The sequence below is a fragment of the Varanus komodoensis genome, unplaced genomic scaffold (genome assembly GCF_004798865.1).
Source record: "Varanus komodoensis strain SLA01 unplaced genomic scaffold, ASM479886v1 scaffold13_3, whole genome shotgun sequence".
Taxonomy (NCBI): domain Eukaryota; kingdom Metazoa; phylum Chordata; class Lepidosauria; order Squamata; family Varanidae; genus Varanus; species Varanus komodoensis.
This window is the reverse complement of record NW_025335409.1, coordinates 18,096,630-18,124,175: the sequence shown is the minus strand read 5'-3', so window position 1 is coordinate 18,124,175 and position 27,546 is coordinate 18,096,630. Positions and strand designations below refer to the sequence as shown.

General features: G+C 39.5%; 1 protein-coding gene across 1 annotated transcript in view; it reads right to left on the bottom strand.

Annotated features, from left to right (window-relative positions):
• SEMA3E (semaphorin 3E) overlaps nucleotides 1-27,546 on the bottom strand; it is a 105,486-nt gene that overhangs the window by 71,405 nt on the left and 6,535 nt on the right. The window contains exons 2-3 of the mRNA XM_044423425.1: nucleotides 23,469-23,528; nucleotides 19,157-19,276 (exon numbers count right to left, since the gene is read on the bottom strand). Of these exons, the coding sequence (XP_044279360.1) occupies nucleotides 19,157-19,276; nucleotides 23,469-23,528 (180 nt within the window). The remainder of the gene's footprint in view (nucleotides 1-19,156; nucleotides 19,277-23,468; nucleotides 23,529-27,546) is intronic.

Genomic DNA, 27,546 nt, shown 5'->3' with positions numbered 1-27,546 from the left:
TCTTAGTCAAACTCAGCACAGTAGTGATGAGAAATGTCTGTTTGTATACATAAAAAATCCATGCATGCAACCATAATTTTTTGCTCCTTTTAGGCAAAAAATTGCCTAAAAATTTTTGTGATAGGAATCCCACAAAAAATTTTTGTGATAGGAATCCCACAAAATTTACATCAGCTTTGCATTGCTCTAGCTTTGCAATTTGCAACTTTGTAGAAGGTTTCTTCATTAAAACAGGGAATAAAAAGACATACAAATATGCCATTTTTGGTTTCTCTCTATATCTCATTTGCTCTGTTCATGTATTGGACCAAAAACACAGAAAGAGAGTATCCCCCCCCCTCCACCGCCCCAGTCCTAATGAAAAGTATCAGTGTGAAACATAGAAACAGAGCTAGTAGGAAGGGGCCTCCTCGGCCATCTAGTCTGACCTCCGGCACCAGCCAGCTCCGCTCATGACATGCCCACCGTGTGCGCGTCCAGCCTATCTTTGAATACCCTCACTGATGGGGCCTCAACCACCTCCCGTGGAAGCCCATTCCACACCCTCGGGGTCCTGACTGTCAGGAAATGCTTCCTGGCATCTAAATGGAACTTTGATTCCCTGAGCTGTGCTCCATTGGAGAGCGTTCTGCTTTCCTCTGCAGGGGAGAACAGGTCTCTACCCATCTCCATGTGACATCCCCTCACATACATTGTCACCAACAAATCCCCTCTGAGTCTCCTCTTCTCCAGGCTGAAGAGACTCACTTCCCTCAGTCTCGCCTCATACCCCATCCCCTGCAAACCGGGCACCAACCTTGTGGCCCTATGCTGCACTGACTCTAACCTGGCTATATCCTTCCTGTACTGAGGGGCCCAAACCTGAGCACAATAATCCAGTTGCAGGTGCACCAGAGTCGTATAGAGTGGTAGTAATACCTCTCTTGATCTAGAAGCCACACTTCTGGCTATGCAACCAAGGGTGGCATTTGCCCTCTTGACCACCGTATCACACTGCTGACTCATGTTTAGCCTGCAGTCAACCAGTACCTCGAGGTCCCTTTCACAAGTGCTGTTCTCCAGACACTTGTCACCTAACCTGTACTTATGATACCTATTTCTATGGCCCAAGTGAAAGACCTTGCACTTATCCACATTGAACACCATCCTGTTGTCTCCTGCCCACTTCCATAGTCTGTCCAGATCCTTTTGGATCTGGGGTACCTGCTCCTCAGTTGTGGCCACTGCTCCAGTTTTAGTGTCATCTGCGAATTTGATCAGCAGTCAGTTCACCCCTTCTTCCATGTCGTTAATGAAAAGATCAAACAGGATCGGCCCCAGGACAGAGCCCTGGGGGACCGTGCTTGTCACTGGCCACCATCCCAATGATTCCCCACTAATGGTTACCTTCTGCTTTCGGTCAGTCAACCATGCCCTAATCCACCAGACAGTACTTTGGTGTATCCCAAAACTCCTCAGTTTCTCCACCAGGATATCATGGGGCACTTTGTCACAGGCCTTGCTGAAATCCAGGTATACCACATCCACTGCATCCTCTCCATCTAGCCATCTTGAAACCTTGTCGTCGAATTCCACAAGGTTTGTCTGGCAGGACCTGTTTTTGTGGAAGCCATGTTGTGTGGCTGTCAGCCTCCATTCCCTATCTAGCATCACTAGATCTCTCTCTGTTATGAGCCTTTCCATTGTTTTTCCTACAATGGAAGTAAGGCTAACTGGTCTATAATTCCCCATGTCCTTTCTACTACCCTTTTTGAAAATTGGGACCACTGATGCCACCCTCCAGTCCTCTGGAACTTCACCCGTTCTCCACGAGGCCTCAAAAATGAAGGCCAGCGGGTTTGAGAGAACCCCTGCCAACTTTCTAAGTACTCTCGGGTGTAACCCATCAGGTCCTGGCACATTTGTAATGTCCAATGTCCTGAGGAACCCCTCAACTTCAAGGGTGATGACTCTAATCTGTGCCCCTAAGTCCCCAGCCTCATCTAATCTCCTATGCGAATTTCCCCCATCCTGCTTTGGGGAGAACAGAGTCAAAATAGTCATTGAGCATCTGTGCCTGTTCCCTCATATAGAAACATAGAAACAGAGCAAGTCAGAAGGGGTCTCCCGGGCCATCTAGTCTGACCTCTGGCACCAGCCGGCTCCGCTCACGACATGCCCACCATGTGCATGTCCAGCCAATCTTTGAATACCCTCACCAATGGGGCCTCAACGACGATATCAGTCACTGGATCTCCTTCCTCCTTATTTAGTGGTCCCACCACTTGTCTCACCTTCCGCTTCCTATTTACATGCTGAAAGAAGCCCTTTTTGTTGCTCTTGATATTCTTGGCAAGTCTCAGCTCGTAATCAGCCTTAGTCTTGCGAAGAATCCTTCTGCAATGGGCCTCCTCCTACCAGTATACCCTTTTGTGTATTTCCCCCAGTACCCATTTCCTACAGAGGTTCCTCTTTCGTCCAATCCCTCTAACCACCTCCTTTCGCATCCATGGCGGCACTCTCCTCCACCTCCCCACCTTATTAACTAGAGGTATCATCAAGCTTGCACCTCCAAAACCTCCCTTTTGAGTGCCATCCACCCCTCCTCAACTCGCTTACTTTCCAGTAACCTATCCCAGGAGACTTTCCCCAGTCTGGTCTTCAGTTGGCCAAAGTTGGCCCTCTTGAAGTCCCAGCTTCTAGTATTCAACCTGCTGCACGTCCCCAGTCCCCTGATCTCAAAGCAAAGGATGGAGTGATCACTTGCATCAGGAGCTCCCCTAATCTGTACTTCATCTATCAGCTCCTCTCTACTGATCAAGACTGAGTCAAACATGTTTTCCCCCCTTGTCGCCTCTTGGACCCTCTGTGTGAAAAGCCCTCCTTCTACCACTTCTAGGAAGCGACGTGACCTGGCTGTCACCACCGAGTGAGTCTCCCAACTAATATCCGGGAGACTGAAATCTCCCATAATTACTGTGTCTCTCTCCTGAGATATCCCTAGAATCTGGCCTGTCAGGACATCATCCAGGGTCTCAAGTTGACCTGGAGGGCGATAACTTGCCCCCACTGTCAGGTCCCTTTCCCTGTCAAAACCCCTTAGTTTCACCCAGACTTTCTCTACTGAATCCCCATCTATGCTGCATTTTATCTCACTGCATCCTATCCCTTCCCTGACGTATAAAGCCATGCACCCACCCCTCTTTTCCTTCCTGTACTTTCTATGTAAGTACCCTTGATACTCTTCTATGTTCACATTCCAGACTTGCCTTTCATCCCACCTAGTTTCTGTGATTCCCACCAGATCATACCCTCGTATTCCCAGGAGATCTTCAAGCTCTTTCTGCTTATTTCCCATGCTCCTAGCATTGGTGTACATGCACCTCAACTCCTTCCCACCTCTTCCTTTCCTTGGAGTTCCCAGCCTCCTCCTTCCTCCCATCCTCCCTGATACCTGGCCCCTCTCTGTAGGAGTCCTATCAGTCCCTGCAGTACCTCTAAAACCCTGCTCCCAGAGCCCTGATCCTCTCCACACACTTGTCCAGTGCAGACACAATTCTGAGGGGCCTGAACCCCTCCCCCCAACCGCTCAGTTTAAAGTCTTCCAGATGAAGCTTGCTAGAGCATCTCCAAAGGACCTTTTCCCCATCCTCGTGAGGTGTAACCCATCCCATGCCAGAAGTCCATTGGCAAGAAACTTAGTGCCGTGTTCGAGGAACCTGAAGCGTTCCTCCTGGCACCACACCCTAAGCCAGTCGTTCACCTCAGAGACCCTCCTATCCCAAATCCCCGAAACAGTAAGATCGACGAGAAGGCCACTTGGGCCTTCAGCTCCCTGAGTTTTTCCCCAGGGCTTGAAGTCCCTGGTGATCCCGACCACACTCTGCCTGGCCATGTCATTTGTGCCCACATGGATAACCAGGAGCGGCTGGTGACTCCCAGAGTGAACAAGACACTCCACTCTGTCCTTTGCATGCTGGATGCATGCGCCCAGCAGGCTGCTAACCCCACTTGTCTCCAGGTTGGGGTGGCACACCGCCGCAACTCAGTGCTCCTCAGCAGGGAGTCCCCAACGACAATCACCCACCGCTGTGTCTTTCCAGTGGTGGTGGGCGGCCGTGCCCTGGCCCTCGCCTCTCCTGCAGTGGCCCCCTTGCTGCTTGTTGTCCCAGACTGGGGGTCCTGCTGGTACCCTGAGGCCTCATCAGCCTCAGCCTCCCCAAGTGGAGAGAACCTGTTTCCCAGCTCCAGACTGGTGCCAGGAGAAGGAAGAGGCTGTTGATTCCCTAAGGAGTTGATTCCCATTTAGATGACTCCTCACACTATAGGTCTTGCTATGTGTATCTCTTACCATGGCTGCGTATCGGGAGTGGGTCACTCATACCGTGATGGAATTTGCAGTCATTTGCATGACTCAGGTCATATATATCCAGTCTCTTAGGCAAGTACTTCACGCATCTGACAAATTGGGTTTGATCCATGAAAGGTTACATCACAATACATTTGTCAAACCACATGACTCCTTAGTGTGGTAGGACTCTTTGCTTGATTTAAAAAATGTCTCTCTTCTCTTTTCAACTGGATTCACATTGTCTTTTTACAACCTACCATGAGGAGAAATGCATATTTAGTACTTTATATCACACAGTTTCATGGCTGACTAATATAACTAATCCAACATGACAGATGTCTTATTAATATAACAATACCCATTTATCTACATTTCCTTTCCTAGTCAGATGACTAGGGTGGGGAGCAAATACCTAATTTTGCTTATGGGTACAATTAATAAATATTGTCTTCAACTTGTTTTTTTAAAACAGATATGCTTGTCCAGTGACATTCGACATTCCACAGATAGGTCCTGGACAGCTGTACCAGTTTATTTCACAGTTCCCTTGTGAAAGCTGGAGAAGTTTGAATGTGTACTCATGGCTCTGAAACAATTAAGGAATCCATTTTCATGCTCCATTAAAAGGAGGAGAACAGCAATGACAAATAAATCTCAGCACAGAACCTGAGTTCACCCACACATTGGCTTTTAGGAAGTAATATACACGTACATGCTGTTCTCCACCATGCTTACTCAGACAAAAAGCTAAAATTGACAAATACTGCAAGGGAGGAATCAAATCTTGCAAGATGCAGAGGGTCTGATAGATGGCTTTAGAGCAGCCTGCTGGAAACAGCATGCAAGGCCAGTGTATCAGCCCTTAGCAGCCTGGTCCAGCCAAGTCACCTCACTTCAGATCTGAGGAGACTTGAGTAAAATGACAAAACAGAGGTCTCAGAAAGTTAAGCAGCAAAAGAAATCTTAGATGCCTCTTCTCTTTGGCCCTGTTGTTTTTTGAATAGGCCAGGGATGTGTCATGGGCCTCCAAAGTTGAGTGAGCAACATGTCAATTCTCCTTCTCAAGCCAAGAACCAAAGATAGCACCTCTTGCCATATATTTTATTCTGAGGCTGTCAGTACCCACTGGGTCTAATCCCCTGTTTCTGGGCAATGGGGTGGGGGAAGCTGCTTCAGTAAAGCAAACCATTCCAGTTCTCACAGCTGTTATCTAAGGAACATACCTGGGAAAAGCAACTTCAGTGCAAGTATATCTGTTGCTCTTTCTAACTGGTTGCAAGGCCTTAACATGGCTCAAGAAACTATCCTGACTTTTGGAAACCAGGAAAGTTCAGCACACTTCCTGTTGAATCTTTATAACCTCTTTCCAGGTCTGGTAGAACCCATCCATTGCAGCCTGTCCTGCCTGAAAGGTGGAGTAAAGCAACTGCTTCAAGCAACAGATTTGCAAGCCAGTTATTTGGGGCAAGAAAGATCAAAGTGTTTGCGAAGCTGGCATAGAACATCACATGATGCATCTGCTCATCAGTTAGAGTTCTCGTCCACAGTCCTAAATAGAGTTACTCATACTTAAGCTCCACTGAACTCAAATACATTCATAACTAAGAAAACATTGATCTGTACATATCAGAGGGAAAAAACGAAAACCTAAAGGAATGAATGAACACTATGTTGGCAGATGCTTTGGACTTGGAAAATGAAGAGATGGATAGAGAGATTGACCTGGTTTATAGAGTTAATTCAAGCTATGTCAGAAGAGACAAGCTACCAAGGGAAGTTCATGTTAAATTTGCAAGAAGTTTTGTAAGAGATAACATTTTGAGGGTTGTACATGATAAATCCTTAAGAGTTGATGAGCAACATGAGGTGACTGTTCTGAAACAAATACCATGGAGGATCAAAGAAGGACAAAATAAATACTTATTTCTCACCACAAAGCTGACAAAGAAGGGAATTATGTTTAGGTGGTTAACACCAGAAGAAATATTTTTTACTTGGAACTCCATTAAGATATCAGTTGGATTTAATCTTCAAGGCTCAAGAGTTCTATGAAAAATTTAGAAGCGCATTTGAAAATGAATTGGCTGTACAAAAAGAAGGAGGGAAAGATGCTGAGACAACGGATGTAACAACCTATCACCCTGAAGAAAGAGAAATAGCGACTATAGATAAACAAGAAGATGAACAGACACTGGAACCAAACAAAAAGAGAAAAGGTAGAAGTGTAAGGATAAACATAAATAGACAAATATATATCTTATAAATATGGCTCTTAAAATGGAAGGAAGAATTGAACTATTCTCCTTGAATGTAAATGTATTAAATGCACCCTCTAAGAGGAGAAGGACCTTTTCTCAACTTCAAAAATTGAAGCTAGATATAATTTGTCTACAAGAAACACACATCAAGAAACAACATAATAAGCTTCTGGAATGGCCAAAACTTGGAAGTTATTTATATCTTCTGCTCAGTAGAAGAAAAGAGGTTTAGTATTATACATTAAGGAAAAATAAGATCCCAAATATATCTTAGCAGATGAAGATGGTAGAATCCTGTTGGTTGATGTTACAATGAAACTCAAAAAGGTGCTTTTGGTGGCGATTTATGCTCCAAATGATCGCCAGGACGCGTTCTATCAAAAACTACATACTCTACTTTTGCAAATAGTTAATCAAACTTTGTGTTTAATGGGAGACTTCAACACAATCGTAGATAAAAAAATAGACCATAAGAGTGAGACTAAGGAGAAGACTAAGGAGGTAGGAGGATACTTCCAAAGTCTTGCTTTAATATATTTGAAGAGTTCAGACTGACAGATGCCTGGAAACACAAAAATCCAAATTCTGCTAAGTACACTTTCTACTCGAATAGACATAGGTCATGGTTTAGAATTCACATGATTTGGATAACCCCAGACTTAGTCCCAGACTTGTTAGAAGCTGAAATAGACACATATGTATGGGCAGATCATAATCCTGTAACCATGACACTGAAAGGGACAACAAAACACCCGGATGGTTATTTAACAAATCTCCATTAAAAGACAAAAAGTTTAAAGAAGAAATAAACAAGGAAATTGATTCCCCCCCCCCCCCCAAATTAATAAAGCTGAAGAAACCTCTTTGCAAAATGTTTGGGATACAGCTAAAGCCTATGTTAGAGGTCTGATAATAACATACTCAGCAAAAATAAATAAAATGAGAAAGCAGGAATGATCTACATTGGTAGAGGAACTGGCGAAGCTTGAGCAGGAGCTTCAGAAAGACCCATCCAAAAAAGACCTTAAGACACAAATGAATATTCTAAAACACAAACTGAACCTTTTGGACACAAATGAACTTACCAAACAAATGAAATTGACTAAACAGAACTTTTTTGAAAATGCTAACAAACTAGGGAGATAGCTTACAAACTAAAGAAGGAAAGAGAAAAGAGACTAATATATAAATTGAAGGATGGAGAAAGACAATTGCAGGTACAAAGTACATTAATTAAGAAAATAGTGGAAGACATTTTTTTGTAAAGCTATACCAGAATAAAGAAATTTAAATTGAGAAAGTTAATGAGTATATTTGAAAGGGAAATTTACCAAAGTTGTCAGAGAATACCAAAAAATATTAAATGAAGAAATAACAATGACAGAAGTAACTGAGGCAATCAAGAGACAAAAGAATGACAAAACCCTAGGCCTGGATGGGCTACCAGCAGAGTTCTACAAAGGAATAGAACTTCGAAGGAATCCTGTCTATGCCTTTTAAGGATATATGTAACACGGTATTGTCAGATGCTAAAATACCGAATACTTGGACTGAGGCAAATATTACCTTAATACCGAAAGAAGATACGGACTTGACACATTATAAACCTATATCACTTTTAAATGTGGATTACAAAATGTTTTGCCTCTGTAATGGCAGAAAGACTGAAGAAGTATTTAACAGACTTTATACATCCAGATCAAAATGGCTTTTTACCTAAAAGACAAATGAGAAACAACATGCGAAGTATTTTGTATATTTTAGAGTATTATGAGGTTCACTCTGAAAAACCAGTGGCACTATTGTTTTTGGATGCACAAAAGGTCTTTGATAATGTTAACTGGCAATTCATGAAACAGCAATTAGCACAAATAGAATTTGGCAAAAAAATTATTAATGCAATACTAAGCATTTATCAAAAACAGACTGTCAGGATTCTAATTAATGGAGAATTTACAAATACTATAGATATTCAAAAGGGCACAAGACAAGATGTTCTTTATCACCTTTGTTATTTACATTGATTTTAGAAGTGCTAAATAGAAATATTAGAGAAGATATGGATAGTAAGGGCGCTAGAACTAGAAATGAAAGTTATAAACTGCAAGCATTTGCAGATGACTTAGTTTTTATCTTTGAGGAGCCCTTGGTGACAATGTCTAAACTTTTACAAAAGATAGAAGAATATGGTGAAGTTCCTGGGATGAAAATAAATAGAGAGAAGACGCAATTGTTAGTGAAAAATCTCACATTGGAGCAGAGGAAAACTCTGATGGAATAAGTAGACCTTCAAATTGTTAAAAAGGTTAAATATTTGGGAATTTTGCTTACAGCTAAATGTCCTACATTGAAAGAAGATAATTATGACAAACTATTTAAGGAAATTAAGAGTGACCTGGAAAAATGGGCTAATTTGCAACTATCTTTGTTGGGAAGAATAGCAATAGTTAAAATGAATATATTACCAAAGTTCTTATTTTTATTCCAAACAATTCCCATAAAAATTGATAAAAACTCTTTGATGATTTAAACACTCAAATTTCGAGATTTGTATGGAAAAAGAAGAAACCAAGGATTAAATTAAAAATGCTTCAGGAGGACAAAGGGAATGGGGGTTGGTCTTCCTGATTGGATGTTGTATTATCAAGCTTCTGTCCTAACATGGCTAAAAGAATGGATTGCTCTGAGAAATAAGAGAATCCTCTATCTTGAAGGGCATGATTTGCAAATGGGTTGGCACGCTTATATGTGGTATGAGAATTGTAAGGCACATGGCTGCTTTTTAAACCATTATATTAGAAAGTCATTAATGTTGGTGTGGGAAAAGCTAAGGACAAAACTGTACACTAAATTACTAAGATGGCTTTCACCCATAAAAGCTCTTGTATATCCAAATGTTTTGAATTTTGATATAATTGTGAGATATGATGATATTCTGGATAATGATGGAGGACTGAAACTGAACCAAGAATGACAAGAGCAGGGAATTAATATTTCTTGGTGGCATAAGGTTCAAATACAATCGAGATATGTTAAAGATTATAAAACGTGGGATTTTTATAAGGAGTTAACAACATTTGACCAAGTGATCTTGAAATCAGATGAGAAAATGATTAAAAGATTGTATAATTTTCTTTTGGATAGGAGAATGGAAGATGAAGATGATAACCTGGGCACAAAATTTTGGATACAATATTGAATACAGAAATGGCAAAAGCTGTGTGAAAGAAATATTAAAGTAACATTAGCATCCTCATATAGAGGGTATTTGTATAAAATGTTTTATAGATGGTATTTATCACTAAATAGATTAGCTAAGATGTTTCCAAATATGTCAAATGGATGTTGGAAATGCAAACATAAACTGGGTACTTTTTATCATATGTGGTGGACTTGTGACAAGGCAAAAAAATACTGGGTTAAAATATATAACTGACTTGAGGGAATGTTAGAAAAACCTCTAATATTTAAACCTGAAGTTTTCTTATTAGGCATTGTACACGATGATGTTGATAATCAAGCAATGTATTTGATTCTACATGTAATTACTGTGGCGAGGATTGCATTTGCCCAACATTGGAGGAGTGAAGAACCACCTATGGACGAATTGATTTTAAAAAATATTTTGGACTGTGCTGAAATGGACAGATTGTCTCTGAAGGAGAAATTGGATACAGACTTCTGTCAAACTTGGAATTCCTTTTATTATTGGCTAGAGAAACGGGACTATGCAGAGACTTGTATGTTTATGGATTACTAAAAAAAAAAGTACGGGGGGCTGACCCAGTGAGTCTGATGCTTTTGATGATTGATGATTTTTAGTTTCTTTTTGTTAGTAAAAAAATAACAATAAAACTTACTTCAAAAAAAAAAGAAAAAGAAAAAGAAAAAGAAAAAGAAAAGAAAAGATTGTTCTGTGAATCCTCAATATTGGAGAATATACTGATATCAGAAAAATGTACTTTCAAGCATGTTCAGGGAATTGTTGTCCTAGAATTTCCTATGATTAAGTTCAAATCTTAGTGTCCTGAACTTCTATTTTTCAGTAGGTTTTATTTTTGGGGATGGGTGTTGTCTAACCTGAACCCAAATACAAGGGATATGGTGGAATCAAACACTGAAATATAATACAGCCAAAATTATATAACTTATATAGCACTTTTGAATAGTCAAAAGTGTTTGCATTCTGTTTGTATACATAATCTTGTTACAAACTTTATGAGAAAATGAAAGAGTGGTTCAAGCAGAACAATAAACAGGAACCCTTGTTTAACAAACCAAAGGTACACACTGCCCATTCACTCTCCATCATGCAAATGGCTGAACAAACCAAACAGAGAATGTGATGTGATTTTTGTCATTATGAATGTGTGCCTAAACAAGCCATGATTCATAAGACAACAGCAAATCCTGGTTTAAAGGTGGTTTATAATCCTGTCTTGTACTTAATTGTAATCCTCCTTCTGGATGGTTTCATGGGAAATTCTCACCTCCTGTTTTGTTGATCTGCTTATTTGAAGGGATGAATGACAGAGAAGTGAATAGGGTGTTGGGACAGCAAGCAGCTCTACGTATCATTCTCCACTCCCTGTTATTTGTGAACACAAGCCTCTTTATGAGTTTTCCAGAGACCACCTAGCATTGCCATTCATGTATCATGCCTCTTAAATTATAAGCCATTATGATAATATGTCAGTTTCATGAAGTACTTTAGTACAATTCTCTGCTAGAAGAGTCGACAACAGAGTCAGCTGAAACATAAAAAGAAGTTTAAATATCCAGTCTATGACTATTACCATGTCTTAGTTATGGCTATCACTTTCAATATTACCCATGAGTTTTGCCCAATATGAAATTTCTGTAAGATAGTGCAGAAGTTTCTATTGTGACAAGAACTTCCAAGAACTTTTGTCAGAGCAAAAATTAATTCTGATAACCCCCTTTTCTTCTGCATGGCTTTTAAAATGTATTTGCTTCTTGGTCTGGTTTTAAGAGTCATTCCTACTCTTAATTCTGTGACTGGTGATGTTTAAAGGGTTTTAATTGTTCTTCTTCTTGTGTTTTAAATTGTAACTGTATATTGCCTTGGGGGCAGTATTTGGACTGCAAGGCGCTCCATAAATGTATACACAAATACAGAAATTTCTCATGGAGGAAAGTGATGGACCATCCTGTGTTTGTCTACTTTCTACCATAAAAACCTAATATAACATACATGAGCAAACCATTTTTACTTCAAAGACTTGGAATATAACTTTTCTCTGGATGGTCTCACTGACACTGAGCCCATCCATCAAACAACCCCCAAAACCTCCAAATGTAACCAATGTAATGTCAACACATATATTACTGGTGACAAGTTTCAAAGAAGGGCATGTCAACAGTCAGTTTTCCTGCCTTAAACTGAGTTTGCAAGTTATGGAGCTTGCTTTCTTTCTTTCTTTCTTTCTTTCTTTCTTTCTTTCTTTCTTTCTTTCTTTCTTTCTTTCTTTCTTTCTTTCTTTGCTGCAGCAAGAAAATTTGATCAGGCTAACTGTGCATGTATAAACATGGATGTCACTGCTACAGCAATATTTCTGACTAAAACCACGCTTCTAAAACAAGTGTAACATTTGATGAAAAATACATGTGATGTGTATACAGTATTTTTACACCAATGTAAATACCTATCAAGAATTCTGCTCCAAGCAATAAGGAGGAGATTTTCAATATCCTAGGAAACAGCTGATCCTGCTCAGTCTATATGAAACCTTCCCTAGGTAATCATTCCTTAATTCTTTTTTCCTCCTGTTGGGAATCACAGCTAAAGTTTACATATAGGCACTGAATGATGAATTGCTTATAATAAAATGCAAACTATTCTGGCAAACATCCTGGCATGTTTGGACAGCATTTATAAATGGAAAGAACAGTCCCTGTAACTTACTTTCTCTAAGTCTTCTTTCTGTGACTAAAGAAATATAAATTGTTGTTTATCCATAATCTGGTACACACCCTCAACTACATTTAAATACTCATGCTATAAATAGATGTTAAATTAAATTTTACTGTTGTGAGAAGTAGAAGATTACTGTGACTAACAAACTAGAACAGGTAAAGCTATGGATCACTTAGTGATTAATAAAGGTATTGTGATTAATGGACTAGAACAGGGAAAGCTATACAGATCACTTCGTGATTAATAAGAGTATTGTGACCAACACAAACTAATAGACTATAAGATGTAATTGGCAGACATGGCATTAAACTTTTGTCCTTAGCATCCAAGGTACGGCTGCATAATAAGCTAATGCATATTAGTGGTGCCTCCTACTATGACTCAGAGGGTTATTAACATGAACATGGGACGTATGAGCAGGTGGGAGTAACATACCAAGGAGTACTATGGTGAAGGCGGACGGGAAGAATGTGAACTCCCAGTATCCCGCCAATGGGAGAAAGGAGGCAGGAACTTTGTGCGTGAAGTAGGCAATAAGAGGCTGTGTAAACTGCTCCTCCAGTGCACTACCTTTGGGGTGAGTGCCTGGTCTGGCCAGAACGTATTAAACTGTTGCTGCTTGGTACTTTGCCAAAGGTAGATTGTTGTTTATCCATAATCCGGTACACTCCTTCAACTATATTTAAATACTCATGCTATAAATTGATGTTAAATTAAATTTTACTGTGTACCATACTTCCACTTCCTTATTATTGGGAAAGTACTACTAATCAAAACTATATAAAATTCATAGTTCAATCCCCATGGCACTTGTCTCTGTAAGTCAACTCATTGCCTAGAGACCTAGGGATGTATGGGTTTGTTAAAGTCTGTTCTGTGTTTCACAGATTGTCAGGTTTCTTTCATTCTCTTGTCTGCTCACTGATGGAATTAGAGTTTTGAAATGAGCTTTTTGTTCCAGTTTGCAAATGTGTATTTGTGCAAATGTACGTTTGGGCAAATCCTGTCCCAGAGTAGAAGACTGCTCCATGAGTCTGTGGAATCTGTGAGACCTGGAAAAAGCCAGTCTGCTGCAGAACCCATGGGTTGGATTCACACAAATCTGAATTTATTTGAATCCATGCTGGATTTCTCTGATATCCCTATGAAAAGCCAGTAGATACACCTGCCCCATTAGTCCCAACAAACTTTCCTTTCTCAGAGATTCACCCTGATTTGACATGTTCCTAATCCTATTTTTTCTGAGGTAGTACTTCAAGTCTTTGGAAGGAAAGATGCACTGGTGTTCATCAAAACCACTGGGTCACTTGTGTTCTGGATCAAGTCTGAGGGTCATGACTTATCAAGGGCACTTGTGCTGGACCAAGTATTTCCGCTGCTTGATGAGAAGGGCAAGATGGTCTCTCTTTCACCATTCTTTGTACAGCAGTCAGCTATACTAGGTGTTAACAAAATACTATTCCCCATTGTACCTGAGGCACAAACTAGTTTGCGGAGCTTGCAGCTACATTTGCCAACGAATGGAAATGACTAGGAAGTTCAGTCACTGAGGATCCCTCAGCATCTTCAGGCTGAGACAGTTGTTTCACTCTGCCTAGCAGTAGGGCTGGCTCTGAAAGGTAGCCAGAGATTTTCCAGTTGAAGAAGTATTTTAACATAGGCCTCTTGAATAATAATATCCTATCCTCTGGGCTAGACTGGTTATCATGGCTGAGTGAAACCCTGATAAGGACAGCATGGAATAGGTTAATTTTGCCATCAGAGAGTAACAGAACATCTTTAGCTGTTTTGACTTATAACCATTCATATATAGGGAGGAGGGGTTGTTAATAGTGATGGGGTAAACTTGGAGCCCCAAATCAAATGTTCAAAATCAGACAAATGATGTTGAAAAACAAATCTATTTCATCCAGACTAACTTGCCAATTTTTCCTTGCCATAAGGGAAAAAGTTCAAGCACACTTACAGTTTGCCCAGTCTGAAATTTAAACTCTGGTCTAATGAGAATTTAATTAAATGAAATGGGTCCCATCACCACCACCACCACCACCACCACCACATTGCATTTATATCCTTCCTCTTTTCTTCTTGCAAAGAATCCAAGCTGGCTTACATCATCCTCCCCCACTCCATTTTATCCTCACAGCAACCCTGTGACATGGCTTAGGCTGAGCATCCATGACTAGCCCAAAGTCACCCAGTGAGTTTCGTGGATGAATGGGGACTAGAACCCAGATCTCCCAGGTTCCCACTGCACCACACCACACTAGATAATCATTATCCAACAAAGTTGCCATTGTGGCATCTTGGAGGGTGAAATGCTTATTTCAGAAGTATCTATAGGTTATATAGCATGCAAGTATAGAGTGTCTTTTTCTCTGTTACACACAGCCTGAAAAAAAAAGAGCAACAGGTTATATTTTGTCCTGTTTTCATTTTCCTCTTCCTCCTTTTACCTCTTCCTTCCAGTGTTAGGTAAATTTTTCCCAATTTACCTAACACTGGAGGGAAAAAATCCGGAATACATAAAGTGATGGAAATAGTGATGCAACATTACTGAGAAAAGCAATATAATTCCTCAAGGAAGGGATTACACACCCACTTTCTATAGTGATGGAGACCATATTCTGGGCAATTGTTCAAAATGTGTTTTCATTTATTATTGATACAATTACATAATTTACTCTTTCTTTCTGTATCTTCATGCACGTGTGGGCATGTGAGTGTCTATGTGTATGAAAGAGAGAGAGAAGGATAGAGAGCAAGGGAGGAAGGGAGGATCATGTCTGATTGCCACAACAATCTTATACTACCATTCATCAACTTCGTTAACTTGTCCAGGTGTATAGGACTCACTGAAATTAATGCCTGTTCCAAGTGACTGCATAACCTAAATGTCCATACAGATCCAGCAACATGTGTTCAGAATTATGAAAATGTCAGTATCTAAATTGATCAAATACTTTACGGTTACAGTTTTCGAAAGCTTCTAAAGCAATGGGATTTATGTTGCCTGGGGGAAACCAGATATCTCTTTCTAAACATCACAGAACTGCATCCCACGGCTGAGAGGAACTTGTATTCCAGGCACAAACCCAGCCATTTCTCCAGTACACCATACAGATAAAGCAAGGCAATGCCAATGACAAAAAAGCACAACACAACCCATCACACTCCATGATGGATATCAGTATACAAAGAACACTCATTTATGAAGCCAACCAAGGTGACGTACAAAGAATACAAGAAATAAAAACTAAAATCAAATAAAAACATCACTATAAACTATTAAAACATTAGAAGGTACAACAAGCATTCAAAAAGCCTAATTAAAAAGATACGCCTTCATCTACTGCGGAATGCAGAGTGAATGGGAACTTGTCACAACTCCATATGGTTAGGGGGTCCCCTGGGTATTCTACTGAGCCATCTCTCTTCCAACTTGCCCTAAGTTAGGGATGGTGACAGAGTTCAATTCCCATCCCCTCTCACCATCAGCCACGCTAGCTGCCACTAGCATGTGGTACAACAATTTGTGGTACAACAGCAATTGGAAAGCTACAACCCTGTCCTAAGGGCTGCTGTGGTCCTGGGTGCACTGTAGTGTATCTGGTTGAAATCACCTAGAATGATTCTGTAGCTCATTCCATTGAGGTAGTTTGTTCCATTGTCAACTTGTACCAATAGGTACAGTCAGTCCTAATGCTTGGTCAGAATCTGCTCCTTAGAATTTCTATGCATTCATTCTAGTTCTGCAGTCAGGGGCAATAGATAAGTCTGGCTCATCTTCTACACAACAGCCCTTTGGACATTTGGAGACCTCTATCACATCCCCCTCACTGGGAAGGTACACTTCAACATGGAGAAGGGGTTTGAGGGTGTCAAGAACCTGAGAGCAATGCCACCAGGAGGCCAGACTGTTTCACTTCGCTGGTCAGGCTGGCAGGATTGCCCAAGGTGGAAGGGCCGAAATGGAGACACCAGACCACGATGAATCCACCCTCATCAGGAGGTCACACCAGCTGAAAAGAATGGCTATCTCTAATGATGATGGGGCAGAGCAATTCCTGAAGGGAAGCTACTGGGCAGCAGTAGTAGCTGAAGGTGACACTAGCAGAGGATCTTCCACAGGGAATGGTAGTGATATTAATGCTAATTCTGGTTATTTCTACATGGAAGAAGACAACAGTAAATCACTCTTGAATCTTCTTACCTTGAAAACCCCATGATGAAGCAATCCAAAATGAAACAAGTGCCAGAAAATGAAACCAGTTTGGAAGGCAATGGGGGCTATTGAGCTATCAGGAGAGAGCAAAGGACAAGGATGAATAATGTTGCTGCTAATGATGCAACAAGGAAGTTTAGTGGCTGATATGCACAGAGGTGAAAGGAAAGTTCAATGCTGCGCAACACATACAGTTTGAACATAGAACATGTTAAGTACAAACCAAAGCAAATTGGAAACACTAAAGCAGGAAATGGTTAAACATCTCAGTACTCAATATTTGCAAGCTAAAATGGACTGGAATCTTTTACTCAGGAAATGACAAACTCAAAAGAAATGGAGTAGCTCTAATACTAAGGCAAGGTGTAGCACAGGCAATAAGGGGCTATGATGCAAAAATGTAGTAGTGACCATGAACTCTTAATATAAAAAAAACAACAGAGTAACACTGAAAAGGATCAACAGAAATATAATGCCAAAATAAAACTTCAATAACATCTCTGAGGAATTTAAAGTCCACATGATAAAAGGATTTTCATTATTCAACATAATTGACCATGAGCTAGAAGAATTTTAGACTGAAATCAGAGACATTACTAGGGAAGAATACCAAAAGAGTAACCTTGTAGCAAAAAGAAAGGAAAGCCTACATGGTTGACAGAAGAAATACTCACAGTTGTTAAGGACAGATGAGAAGCAAAATAAGAGGTGACAGAAATAGGGACAGAATCCTGAATGCAACTTCTCAGTGATTATCATTCAGAGACGAAAAGAATTATTAAAATGAGCAGTATGAAAAAATAGACAAGAGCAATAAAACAGGAAAAACAAGATCCAAGAAATCCAAGGGAAATTCAAAGCTAGATTAGACATGCTAAAAGAAAAATAAGAAAACTTACTGTCTGGCCAGGAGGAAATAAAGAGAAGGTGGAAAGAATATATAGAAGCACACAGAAAATGAAAAAATGTCCCATATTTGTATATTCATATTCTAATGCTCAAGAAAGGGGATGCAAAAGAGTGCAGCAACCATAGTCATTGCATTCATTTTCCACACAAGCAAAGTGATGCTAAGAGTGTTGCAACAAAGAATACTACTCTATATGGAATGAGAAATACATGATGTTCAAGTATGATTCCTGAAAGGAAGAGGTACAAGAAATCACATTGCAAATATACATTGGCTACTGGAGCATACCAGTATCAGACATTTCAGAAAAAGATCAGTCTATGCTTTATGGATTACAGCTTTTGTGTGGATCATGAGAAGTTATGGATGGTCCTGAAAGAAATAGATGTTTCTTAGCACTTGATTGTCCTGATACGTAGCCTGTAGCATAAATAAGAAGCTACTGTGAGGACAGAATATGGAGAAACAGAATGGTTTCCCATAGGCAAAGGTGTCAGACAAAGCTGTATTTTATCTCTCTATCTGTGCAGTCTGTATGCAGAACATATCATAAGGAAAGCTGGATTAGAATGAGAGGAAGGAGTGAAAATTGGCAGAAGACACATCAGCGATGACTTGAAGCAACTCCTGATAAGAGTGAAGAAGAAAGTGCAAAAGCAGGACTGCATGCAGTTGAACATTAAGGAAACAAAAATCACAACCACAGAAGCATTACAAAATTTTACTGTTAACAATGAAGATCTAAAATAGTGATAGATTTTGCATACTTTGTCTCAGTCATCAATTCAAAGGAGACTGTAGCCAAGAAATTTGAAGAAGACTGACACTGGGATGGCAGCATTGAAGGAACTAGAAAAAGATTGTGAAGTGTAAGGATGTTTCATTAGTGACCAAAGCCAAATTATCCAAACTATTGTATTCCCAACCACAATGTATGGGTGGGAAGAAAGCTGACAGGAAGGCAACTGATGTTTTCAAATCATGATGCTGAAGGACAGTTTTGTAAATTTTCTAAACTGACTGAAAGACAAACAAGGGCATCCTGGATCAGATCAAGACGGAGCTCTCCCTAGAAGCAAAATAACAAAACTGAGGCTATCATACTTTGAACACATCATGAGAAAAGAAGACTCACTGAAGACAATTATGTTAGGGAAAGCTGAAGGCAGAAGAAAAGGAAGACCAAACATGAGGTGGATTGAATCCATAAGTGAAGCTGCTGCAGGTGACTACCTCATTCTGTCTATTGGTAGGGTCAAGCACATCCATCTGTGCTTAATTTTTGACCCATTTGATGCTCAACAGTTTTGAGAATTACCTCTCCACTGATGAGTACAAAATGCAGAGAAGTTCCCAACAACAGCTAAATATGACATGGATGTGACATTATCTCAAGACTGCAATAATGGAAACATTCATACACTCATGATAGGGCATCTATCTGCCTATGCTTGTACAGAATTTATGGAGGATGTCCTCAGGGAGTATTTCTTACCTCTGACTGATGGCCAACTCTGATAAAAGTGCAGATAGGATCAAACGCTCCTGTCCCGCAGGCCAGCAGGTGTGTCCTGTTGTATCGGTGCAGGGTACGGATGTAATTTGCACACTCTTCCTATGGTAAGAATAAAGTAATGCAAATAAGTAGTACATAATGGTATCTTTTAAAACAGTTTTACTTGCTATTATAGCGGCATTTAGACAACCAGAATCTTGTTTATTCATTTAACACATAAATAGAAGCTTCTCATAACAGGTACCATTTCCTTTCCCTTCTAGTCCTGAGAAAGAGACTAGAAACCAGGCATGAGTGAGAACTTCATTTCATGGAAAAGAAATCTGTATTATGTTTTAGTATCAAAACTATGGAAGACTCCATGATGCCAGAATTTTTCCATCCTTCAAAATACGATTAAAAGTGGATTTTAATTTTGGTATCAGCAACTTTCTAAATATTTTATAAAACTCTGGTCCTAACCCATCTATATCTGAAGCTTTCCCTCCTTTTAAATTATTAATAACCTCTTCTGTGTCCTCTTCCCTAATCTACTTTCCCATTAATTCTATATCTTCCTTCTGCAATTTATTCCCAAGGTTCCTTTCTATATATGATCTAATTTTACCTATTGGCACCTTCCCAGCTGAGTATAGCTTAAAATAAAATCTATGAAATATTCCTAACTTCTGTCAAATTATAATTTTTACCCCTTTCATCTTTATTCCTTTTACTTTTCTTTTGTTGCTTATCTCTTGCCAACTTTCTTGAGTTCTTATTACTAAATTTAAAAAATTCCCTTCTCAAATATATTATATCTCTCTGAACAAACAGAATTTTCGGTGGGATTAACCATGCATTTTAAGTCTGGGGGAAATGGGGTGGTATCCTGGCCCTTGGGAGAAGACAGCTAGTGACATGGGGGAAAGCTTACTCATGCCTGGTATAGTCAGGTAATTACCTCAGTTCAGTATGAAAGTAGAACCAAGCTGTGTCTGTTTGCTTAGGATGGTGCTCAGTTGATGTGAGAACTGAGCTAACAGCAAAGTGTCTCATGAAAGAGTAGCACTGAAGACACTAGAGATGAGCGAGAATTTCATTTCAGACTTTGCTAAAATGTGCAATGTCCCCACTGTAACCTTACAATGTACAAGCATACCACCCACACACCCACCTCTGAGTCCATAAGAACTGAATGAAAAACCAAAACTGACAAATTTAGACCTAGTGCCAGACTCTTAACAGCCTGGGCTTGGATCTGTATATTCAACTATGTTAGTGCAAAATTGTGATCGCCACCTCTTTCTTCTGACAGGCTGCTCATCTTTTAACTACTACATCATCATCATCCTCTCAATCCTGTTGAATTTGCAGGTGACTGAGAATTTCATTTCAGTGGAAATGTCTGCAAAAAAATTACCCAAATTTGTTCAGTTTCTCATATGCAAGAGAGAAAGAATGTGAGATTCTAAACCTCTGAAGTAACAAGGAAGCAAAACTAACTCATTTGCCTATCTCTACAACTGCACAGTTTTATAGATATTTATAGAAAAGTGAATCCCACTAAATTTAGTGGTGCTTAGTCCCAAGTAAGCAGTTATAGGAGTGCAGCTCAAACCCCTGGAAGGACAAACCAAATCATCAGACTTGACAACTGTAGGCAAAATGGCAGTAGGCAAAGGCCATTTTTCCAATCAATTTTTAAAGGTCTCATTTTACTTTACTGGTGGTCATTTTGGGGTAATGGCCCACCAAGCAAAAAAAACACCACCCCGCCCCTGTATTACCAAGGTTTTGACTGTTTCTTCCTTTTTTCATATCAAAGCCTTTGGGAAGCCTGGAAGTTTACTGAGTCTCAGCTGGACCACTAAAGACGGGCTTTCTTTGGATTAACAGTTTGTGAATTGTCCAGCCAGGTCATAAACAGTAGTAGTAGTGCTAAATAATAGTTCACAAGTAAACAATTTCTTTTTCGGTTGCCTTTATGGGCACAGTCCTATGAATGTTTCAACAGAAAAAAAAAAGCCTTATGACTTCCAGCATTCTCCAACCAGTACGTCTTTCTTCTGTCTAAACATCCATAGGTTTGGACTAAAGGACCGTACAAGTGGGTAAAACAAAATCAGTGTATCTGACTGATAAACTGTTAAAGGTATCTGAATTTAATGTTGGCAGAATGTTTTTATTTGTTTAGAGTAGACAAATAAAGTTGAAGGAGCTAAGAGAAATGTTTGTTTTAAAATAGAACTGATTTTTAAAAGGCAAGAGATAAGCTGACAAGAACGTGTCAGCTTACAAGAAAAATGCTCTTAATATTTTTATATCATATCCTCACCATGGTAACAGAACTCCTTGAATTACTGAAAACGCAAACCTGGAGATTCTTAAAGATCATTTCATGCACAGCTTTCTGTAACTGGGTGAAGTTGAGCTTCAAATGCAACATTAAAACCAGCCGTTTTCATACATTTAAGTGACTGTCCCCGTAGTATTGCCATCTCTAGCGGATAAACTGCTAAGACTCCTTTATACTAGCTAGATAGAAAAGTGTTTCAGGATGTTTCTGTGAGGAATTAAAATGATTACTGTTGAGGAGCTGGTGTACACATTTATTCATAACTGTGTTACCATGTTGCTAGGACAACCAGGCCTAGGTTGCAGCCACTTCCATTATGACACTTGCTAGGCAATAAGAGCGCACCTGTATGCCCTTCCTGCCACTTGGATAGCATGGATGAATCTGTCATGTTCACTTTCTCACACATTCAGATTTTTAGAATCTCACTCCTGAATGTGAACAATTAGGGTGACATCCTGTGGATTTGCCTGCAAACCCCTAAAAGAAAATTACAGGCATGCTAAGCAGGCTCGGAAGAGACTGGAAGTGTTCTTAGTCTCCTTGCTTCTCCTACTCTGCAAATCTGCTGAAAGGCTAATTTCATCTGTCTATCTGTAGCATGGGGAAAGACAGACATTGGAGGACCGCTAGGGTGCAAGATACCTTGGGAAACCCCATGTGCTTCTGCTCCCCTCTCACCCCCAGAACACTATCTCTACTCCTTCTTCAAGGTTGGTCTTATGACCTTGGAGAATCAGCCAGTGTGTTTCCTTCCACAATAACTCTGAGAAGATGGGGAAGATTATCTGTGCACAGATACTCAGCTTCAAGATCACAATTCTCTGACTTCAGAATGCAGAACCAGAGCATCCTGCAGCTTTCTAGGCACTGTCTAGAGGTCTTGGTCTCTTAGAAAATTTAGATAAATTCATATCAGAAAATGATGGGAATAAAATTCTTATCCATATCTACCAGTCCAATTTGATAGGTACATTTATTCCCAGCATTTGGTAAATTATCTGTGACAAATTTTAAATTATCTATCATTCATAACACAGAAAGCATTATAATACACCTGCCTGATACATAGGTGTTAAGGATGAGCAACTTGTCAGAAAAAGGAGGTGGCAACCCTAAATGGCTGAACAGGCTGGGATTCTAACTCTGACTTGCAAGAGGAAAGTACTCAGAGCCCTGCGCCTGGGTGGGCAAATCTGCCAGTTTCAGTTTCACTTTAATTAAAGCTCTTTTTTGGCAACTATGGAAGACTTGGAAAATCTTGATTAATTTTATCAAAAGTGAACCAAGGTGGAACTCTCACCCAATCCTAGCCCAGTATGGATGAGAATACAGAAGTTACACTTGGTTTTAAGTTTTCAGGGTTTTAGTCTCTTTCTTATAGCCTTCAAAGGGAGAAGTGAAATCTGAAGGCCAAAAGCCTAAATCAAGCATTGGGCTATTTTATCCTTTTTCTAGTAATTCCGCCTCAATTTCATTAGGCCTCACCTGTTAGATACGTGCATGTACATGTATGTGTGTATGTGCACATGCATGTGTGTGAGTGTGTGAATATATCAATGTCTGTTTGCAATGTTCCAAGGGTTCCCAATTTTGCTTAGCCCTGATTTTCCCACTTTTATAAATTCAAACTTCTTCAGTTTTATAATAATGACAGTATAAATCCTTACAATGACTTTTGTAATTAATAACTAGTTTCTGGCTTATTTCAGGAGCCTTTCAGGTGTTCTATTCTCACAGCTCATTACTTGCAACAACATGAAATTGAGCTGATGTGATATGTAAATGTGAGCTCTTGTTTTAACTGGGGTCTGTTTGTATATACTACTGAAAGAACTGTGGAACAGCCACAGAATCTTTGAAATTATGTTAGCATAGATATCCTTAAACCATGACCACTGATGTTCCCCTGCTCAATAAAAGGATACTGAAGGAATATTTGCAGTTAATACATACAGCATATCTTCCTTTGATTATGCATTCTTCCACTTGAAGGGATGTACTTGGCCAATGGATCTGCAATAGAATAAGGAGTTATTTAATACTCTGTATAAATGATATAATGCAAATTCAAGCCTTTCAGTGTACATTTGCATGCTACACTTAGTATTCCTATTGCTTCTTCCCATACTTCAAGATTATGACAGGATAGGTATTAAATTGTGATTTTAAATTTGTCTTGTAAGGCAACTTCATGCACCACACTTGTCTTTTCTTGCACAGAATAGCCTTTGTTGTTACAAAGATGAAAACATGCTTCAAAACAGAAGACATAAGAGCCTAATCAAAAACACACCCAGCAAAGCAAAAGCAAAGCAAAATTTCTGCTTTTTTATATATTTAAATTATCAATACTTAAAACACAATTCATGTTTAATCAAAAGTAAATTCCATTGTATTGAATGAGATTTAATCCCATATATGTGTAGCCAGAGTACATTATTAATTACTCAGTATGTAATTACTTGCCAAACTCCTTTAGATCTACTTCTTAATATAAAATGTGAAGCATACAGAAACATCATTCATTAAGATCTACTCTCATACATAAATCTGGTTTTCTTGACTGCATTCTGATTATCCAGCAATTCCTTTCCCTCTGACCTAACCTTTTGCTTTTGGAAACACACAAGCCTGTAATGAGAATGATTGTTTGCTTGTTACATCCATCTGGTAGTCAGAGGTATAAATGCTTCTCAACATGAGGGATTGCAATAACCTTACAGACACAAGTCATAATGTTAGCCTATGCACTAAGCCTTGAGTTGCATCTCGTGGTACCACTGAAAGTTTGTATTGTTAAACCGTCCCAAGACTTCAGTAATGGGACAGTCTACAAACATTTTAAATGAATAAATAAGTCATGGTAAGTTGGTCCATACATTGAATTAATAAGTTTATCATTCTCAAATGGTCATTTAATTAATAAGTTTATCATTCTCAAATAGATAAAAGGTAAAGGTAAAGGTTTCCCCTTGACATTAAGTCCAGTCATGCCTGACTCTAGGGGGCAGTGCTTATCTCCGTTTCCTAGCCAAGGGAGCCAGCGTTTGTCCGCAGACAGTCTCCGTTGTCATGTGGCCGGCATGACTAAACACCGAAGTGCACGAAACGCTGTTACCTGCCCACCGAAGTGGTACCTTTTCATCTACTTGCATTTGCATGCTTTCGAACTGCAAGGTTGGCAGGAGCTGGGACAGAGCAACAGGAACTCACTCCGTTGTGCAGATTCAAACTGGCGACCTTTTGATCAACCAGCCCAGCAGCACAGCGGTTTAAACCACTGCGCCACCTGCAGTCCCTCTCAAATGTATAATGAGCCCTAAAATCAGTCCAATCAGCTTTCATATTTTCATAATTTAAACTGTGATTGATTTCAAGTTAATTCATATTTTATAATTTATAATTTGTACATATACAGTCTGTGTGGTTGGCATGAGGAAGCAGCCAACTGCTGTGATCTTGATGTAAGTTCAGATTTTGTGTGGGTGGGATATTTCTCTTTTGTTTAATCTTAGTATTGATTGTTTGATTTCAGGATATATTTATTTTTGTGAGATGTTTTGATTGGCCTATGTATCTGACTATTTTATAAGTTGCATTTGGAAATGTCATGCTTGATTATGTAAATTTTCCTGATTTTTTTACTGCAGAAAAACTGCATAGAAATACAGTGATGGATGAGGTTGATAACTGTCACTCTTTAGTTACTGAAAATAATGACAAAGTTACAGTTCCTGAGCATACGTATGAAATGATCTTTCTTTAATCTTTAGTTAATCTTTGCCAAAATTATCAACCATTTGATTACACAGTGTCTACTATAGGGTAGTATATAAAAACTTTAAATGAATAAATAATGATTTAAAAATGGGATCTGAAACCAAATACATTTGAAGAAACAGTCATGCTACTTGGCTCATCAGTGGTTAAGCATAAATTTCTCCTCTACCTAGCTGACTTCTAGGCAAAATAAAGCATTATTTTTGTTAAGTAAAAGTTGAACCTGGGTGTTTCCTGAGTGTCATTGGGAAACATGGTATTTTATCTCTTGGTTAGGTGATTTGAACTGATATATTTAACTTTTAATTTGGTGGACTGATTGGTGCTGCATATGAGTGGTCGTGCTGATTGTCCTTTGCTTTCCAGCTGATGTACTCTTAAAATAGCGAGAACAGTTTCTCTTGTTAAATGTTAATCCACCACTAGTGGGAACCATTTCTCTTGTTGCTAAATGTCAATCCACCAAACCACTGCATAGCATTAAAGCAAATTAGAGAAAGATATGTCATTCATGGCACATAACATTGTGATGCACATCACAGGACAAAAACTCCATATAATGCGTGTCATATTGTCAAGGTGCACTTTGATGATGTGCATCTACAACATTCAGACATACTCTGAAATCTTGGAATACTAGAGAGCTTTCATAAGAATTCATAATGTTGGATTCAGGATACTGGTAACAAATGTGAAATAGGACAAGGCCAAGTTATCTATGACTGCTTTGGACCAGAATAGTGCAAAGACTGCCTGCTCCTGTATTAACCTGTCCATGTCCTGTTATCATCTCCAAGGTTCTCCTGCCTGCTGATGTCAGGTGTATGGCAAAGAGCCAACATCTTTTGTGCCATGGCACAGCATCTTTGAAATGGCCTTGCTAGGCCCATGTATGGGATTCCCAGAAGTAGGAGTTTTTAGGCACCAGCTTTTTGATGATTCATCCAGACATTTTAACCTGGTTTCAGAGTTCTTGCTGAATCCTTTATTATTATTATTATTATTATTATTATTATTATTATTATTATTATTACATTTTTATACTGCCCATAGCCAAAGCTCTCTAGGCAGTTGACAGCAATAATCATAGAATCATACCCTCAAGTCGTCCATCCCACTTCTGCCCAGGCCTGACCCTGCTTAGCTTCTAAGATTAGGCAGGGTCAGGCACTTCAGGCTACATGGAAGCTTTTATTTATGACTGTGCTATTATTTAGGCAGAACCGGGCTTTGCTATTTTTTTCTTGTTGGTTTACATTTCTTTCATGTTGATCTCTTTTGTGATGTATGAACACCTTGAAAAAGTTTTGGATGGGGCAATGGAAATATATTGGATAAATAAACCATGAGGACTCCATGGGTTTGTTGTATGTGCTCTTTTATTCCTTTAGCAGAATAAGGGATAGGGAACAGCAAGGCCAGCTTATAGCCAGCTGCAAGCCAGCATCTAGATAACTGTCCCTCTCAGTCCGAGTATGAAGGTCATGAACTTGCAAATCAATAGCTTCTCACCAGCAGGCTACTGGGCCAACAAGGTATCAAACATAGATCCATGGTAAAAATCCATGGATAAATTCATCTTACTCCCGAAGAAAGCAACCTGGCCAACATTCTTTTGCAAATAAGCACAGACAGCACATAAGTGAATTTATAATCTTTTCATAAAGTAACCCCTTCTTGATTGCAAATGTTTAATTGTTGAATATTTTCCACATGGATAATGTAAGCTGTGTTTGCACAGCACCTAAAGCCAGAAACTAATTGATTGTAAATGGTGGCCTTTCACCTTCCATGTGTGATTTTTTTCCTTGGTGCTATATACTATTTCAGAATTTCTCATGATGACTACATCCATGACATGGTATTGGGTGCTTGCCAGGTTGACAATCTTTTGGCAAGCTGGAAATCACTAAAGCTCAATGATTTCTCAGGAACTTTTGAGCTGGAATGGCATTATACTAGCACACACTTTGTTGGCCTTTGTGTGCAACCTTTCATTGGAAGAGTATTATTCAATAGCTGTCATGTCCATGAGTCAATGTCTGAAGCATTTTTCAAATTTCATCATAGGCAATTTTTGCATCTACCACAATGGTTTAGCATTTGAAAAGGCACAAATGATGTAAGTAATTTATGCTCTGAAGGCTAAGCTGAAACGATAGCAGGAGACAGCTCGAAAACATGGTTGTAAGAATATGCCCCAGAGATCAGTGCTCTAAGTGGGGTGGGATGCCATGGTTTTCTTGCAGAA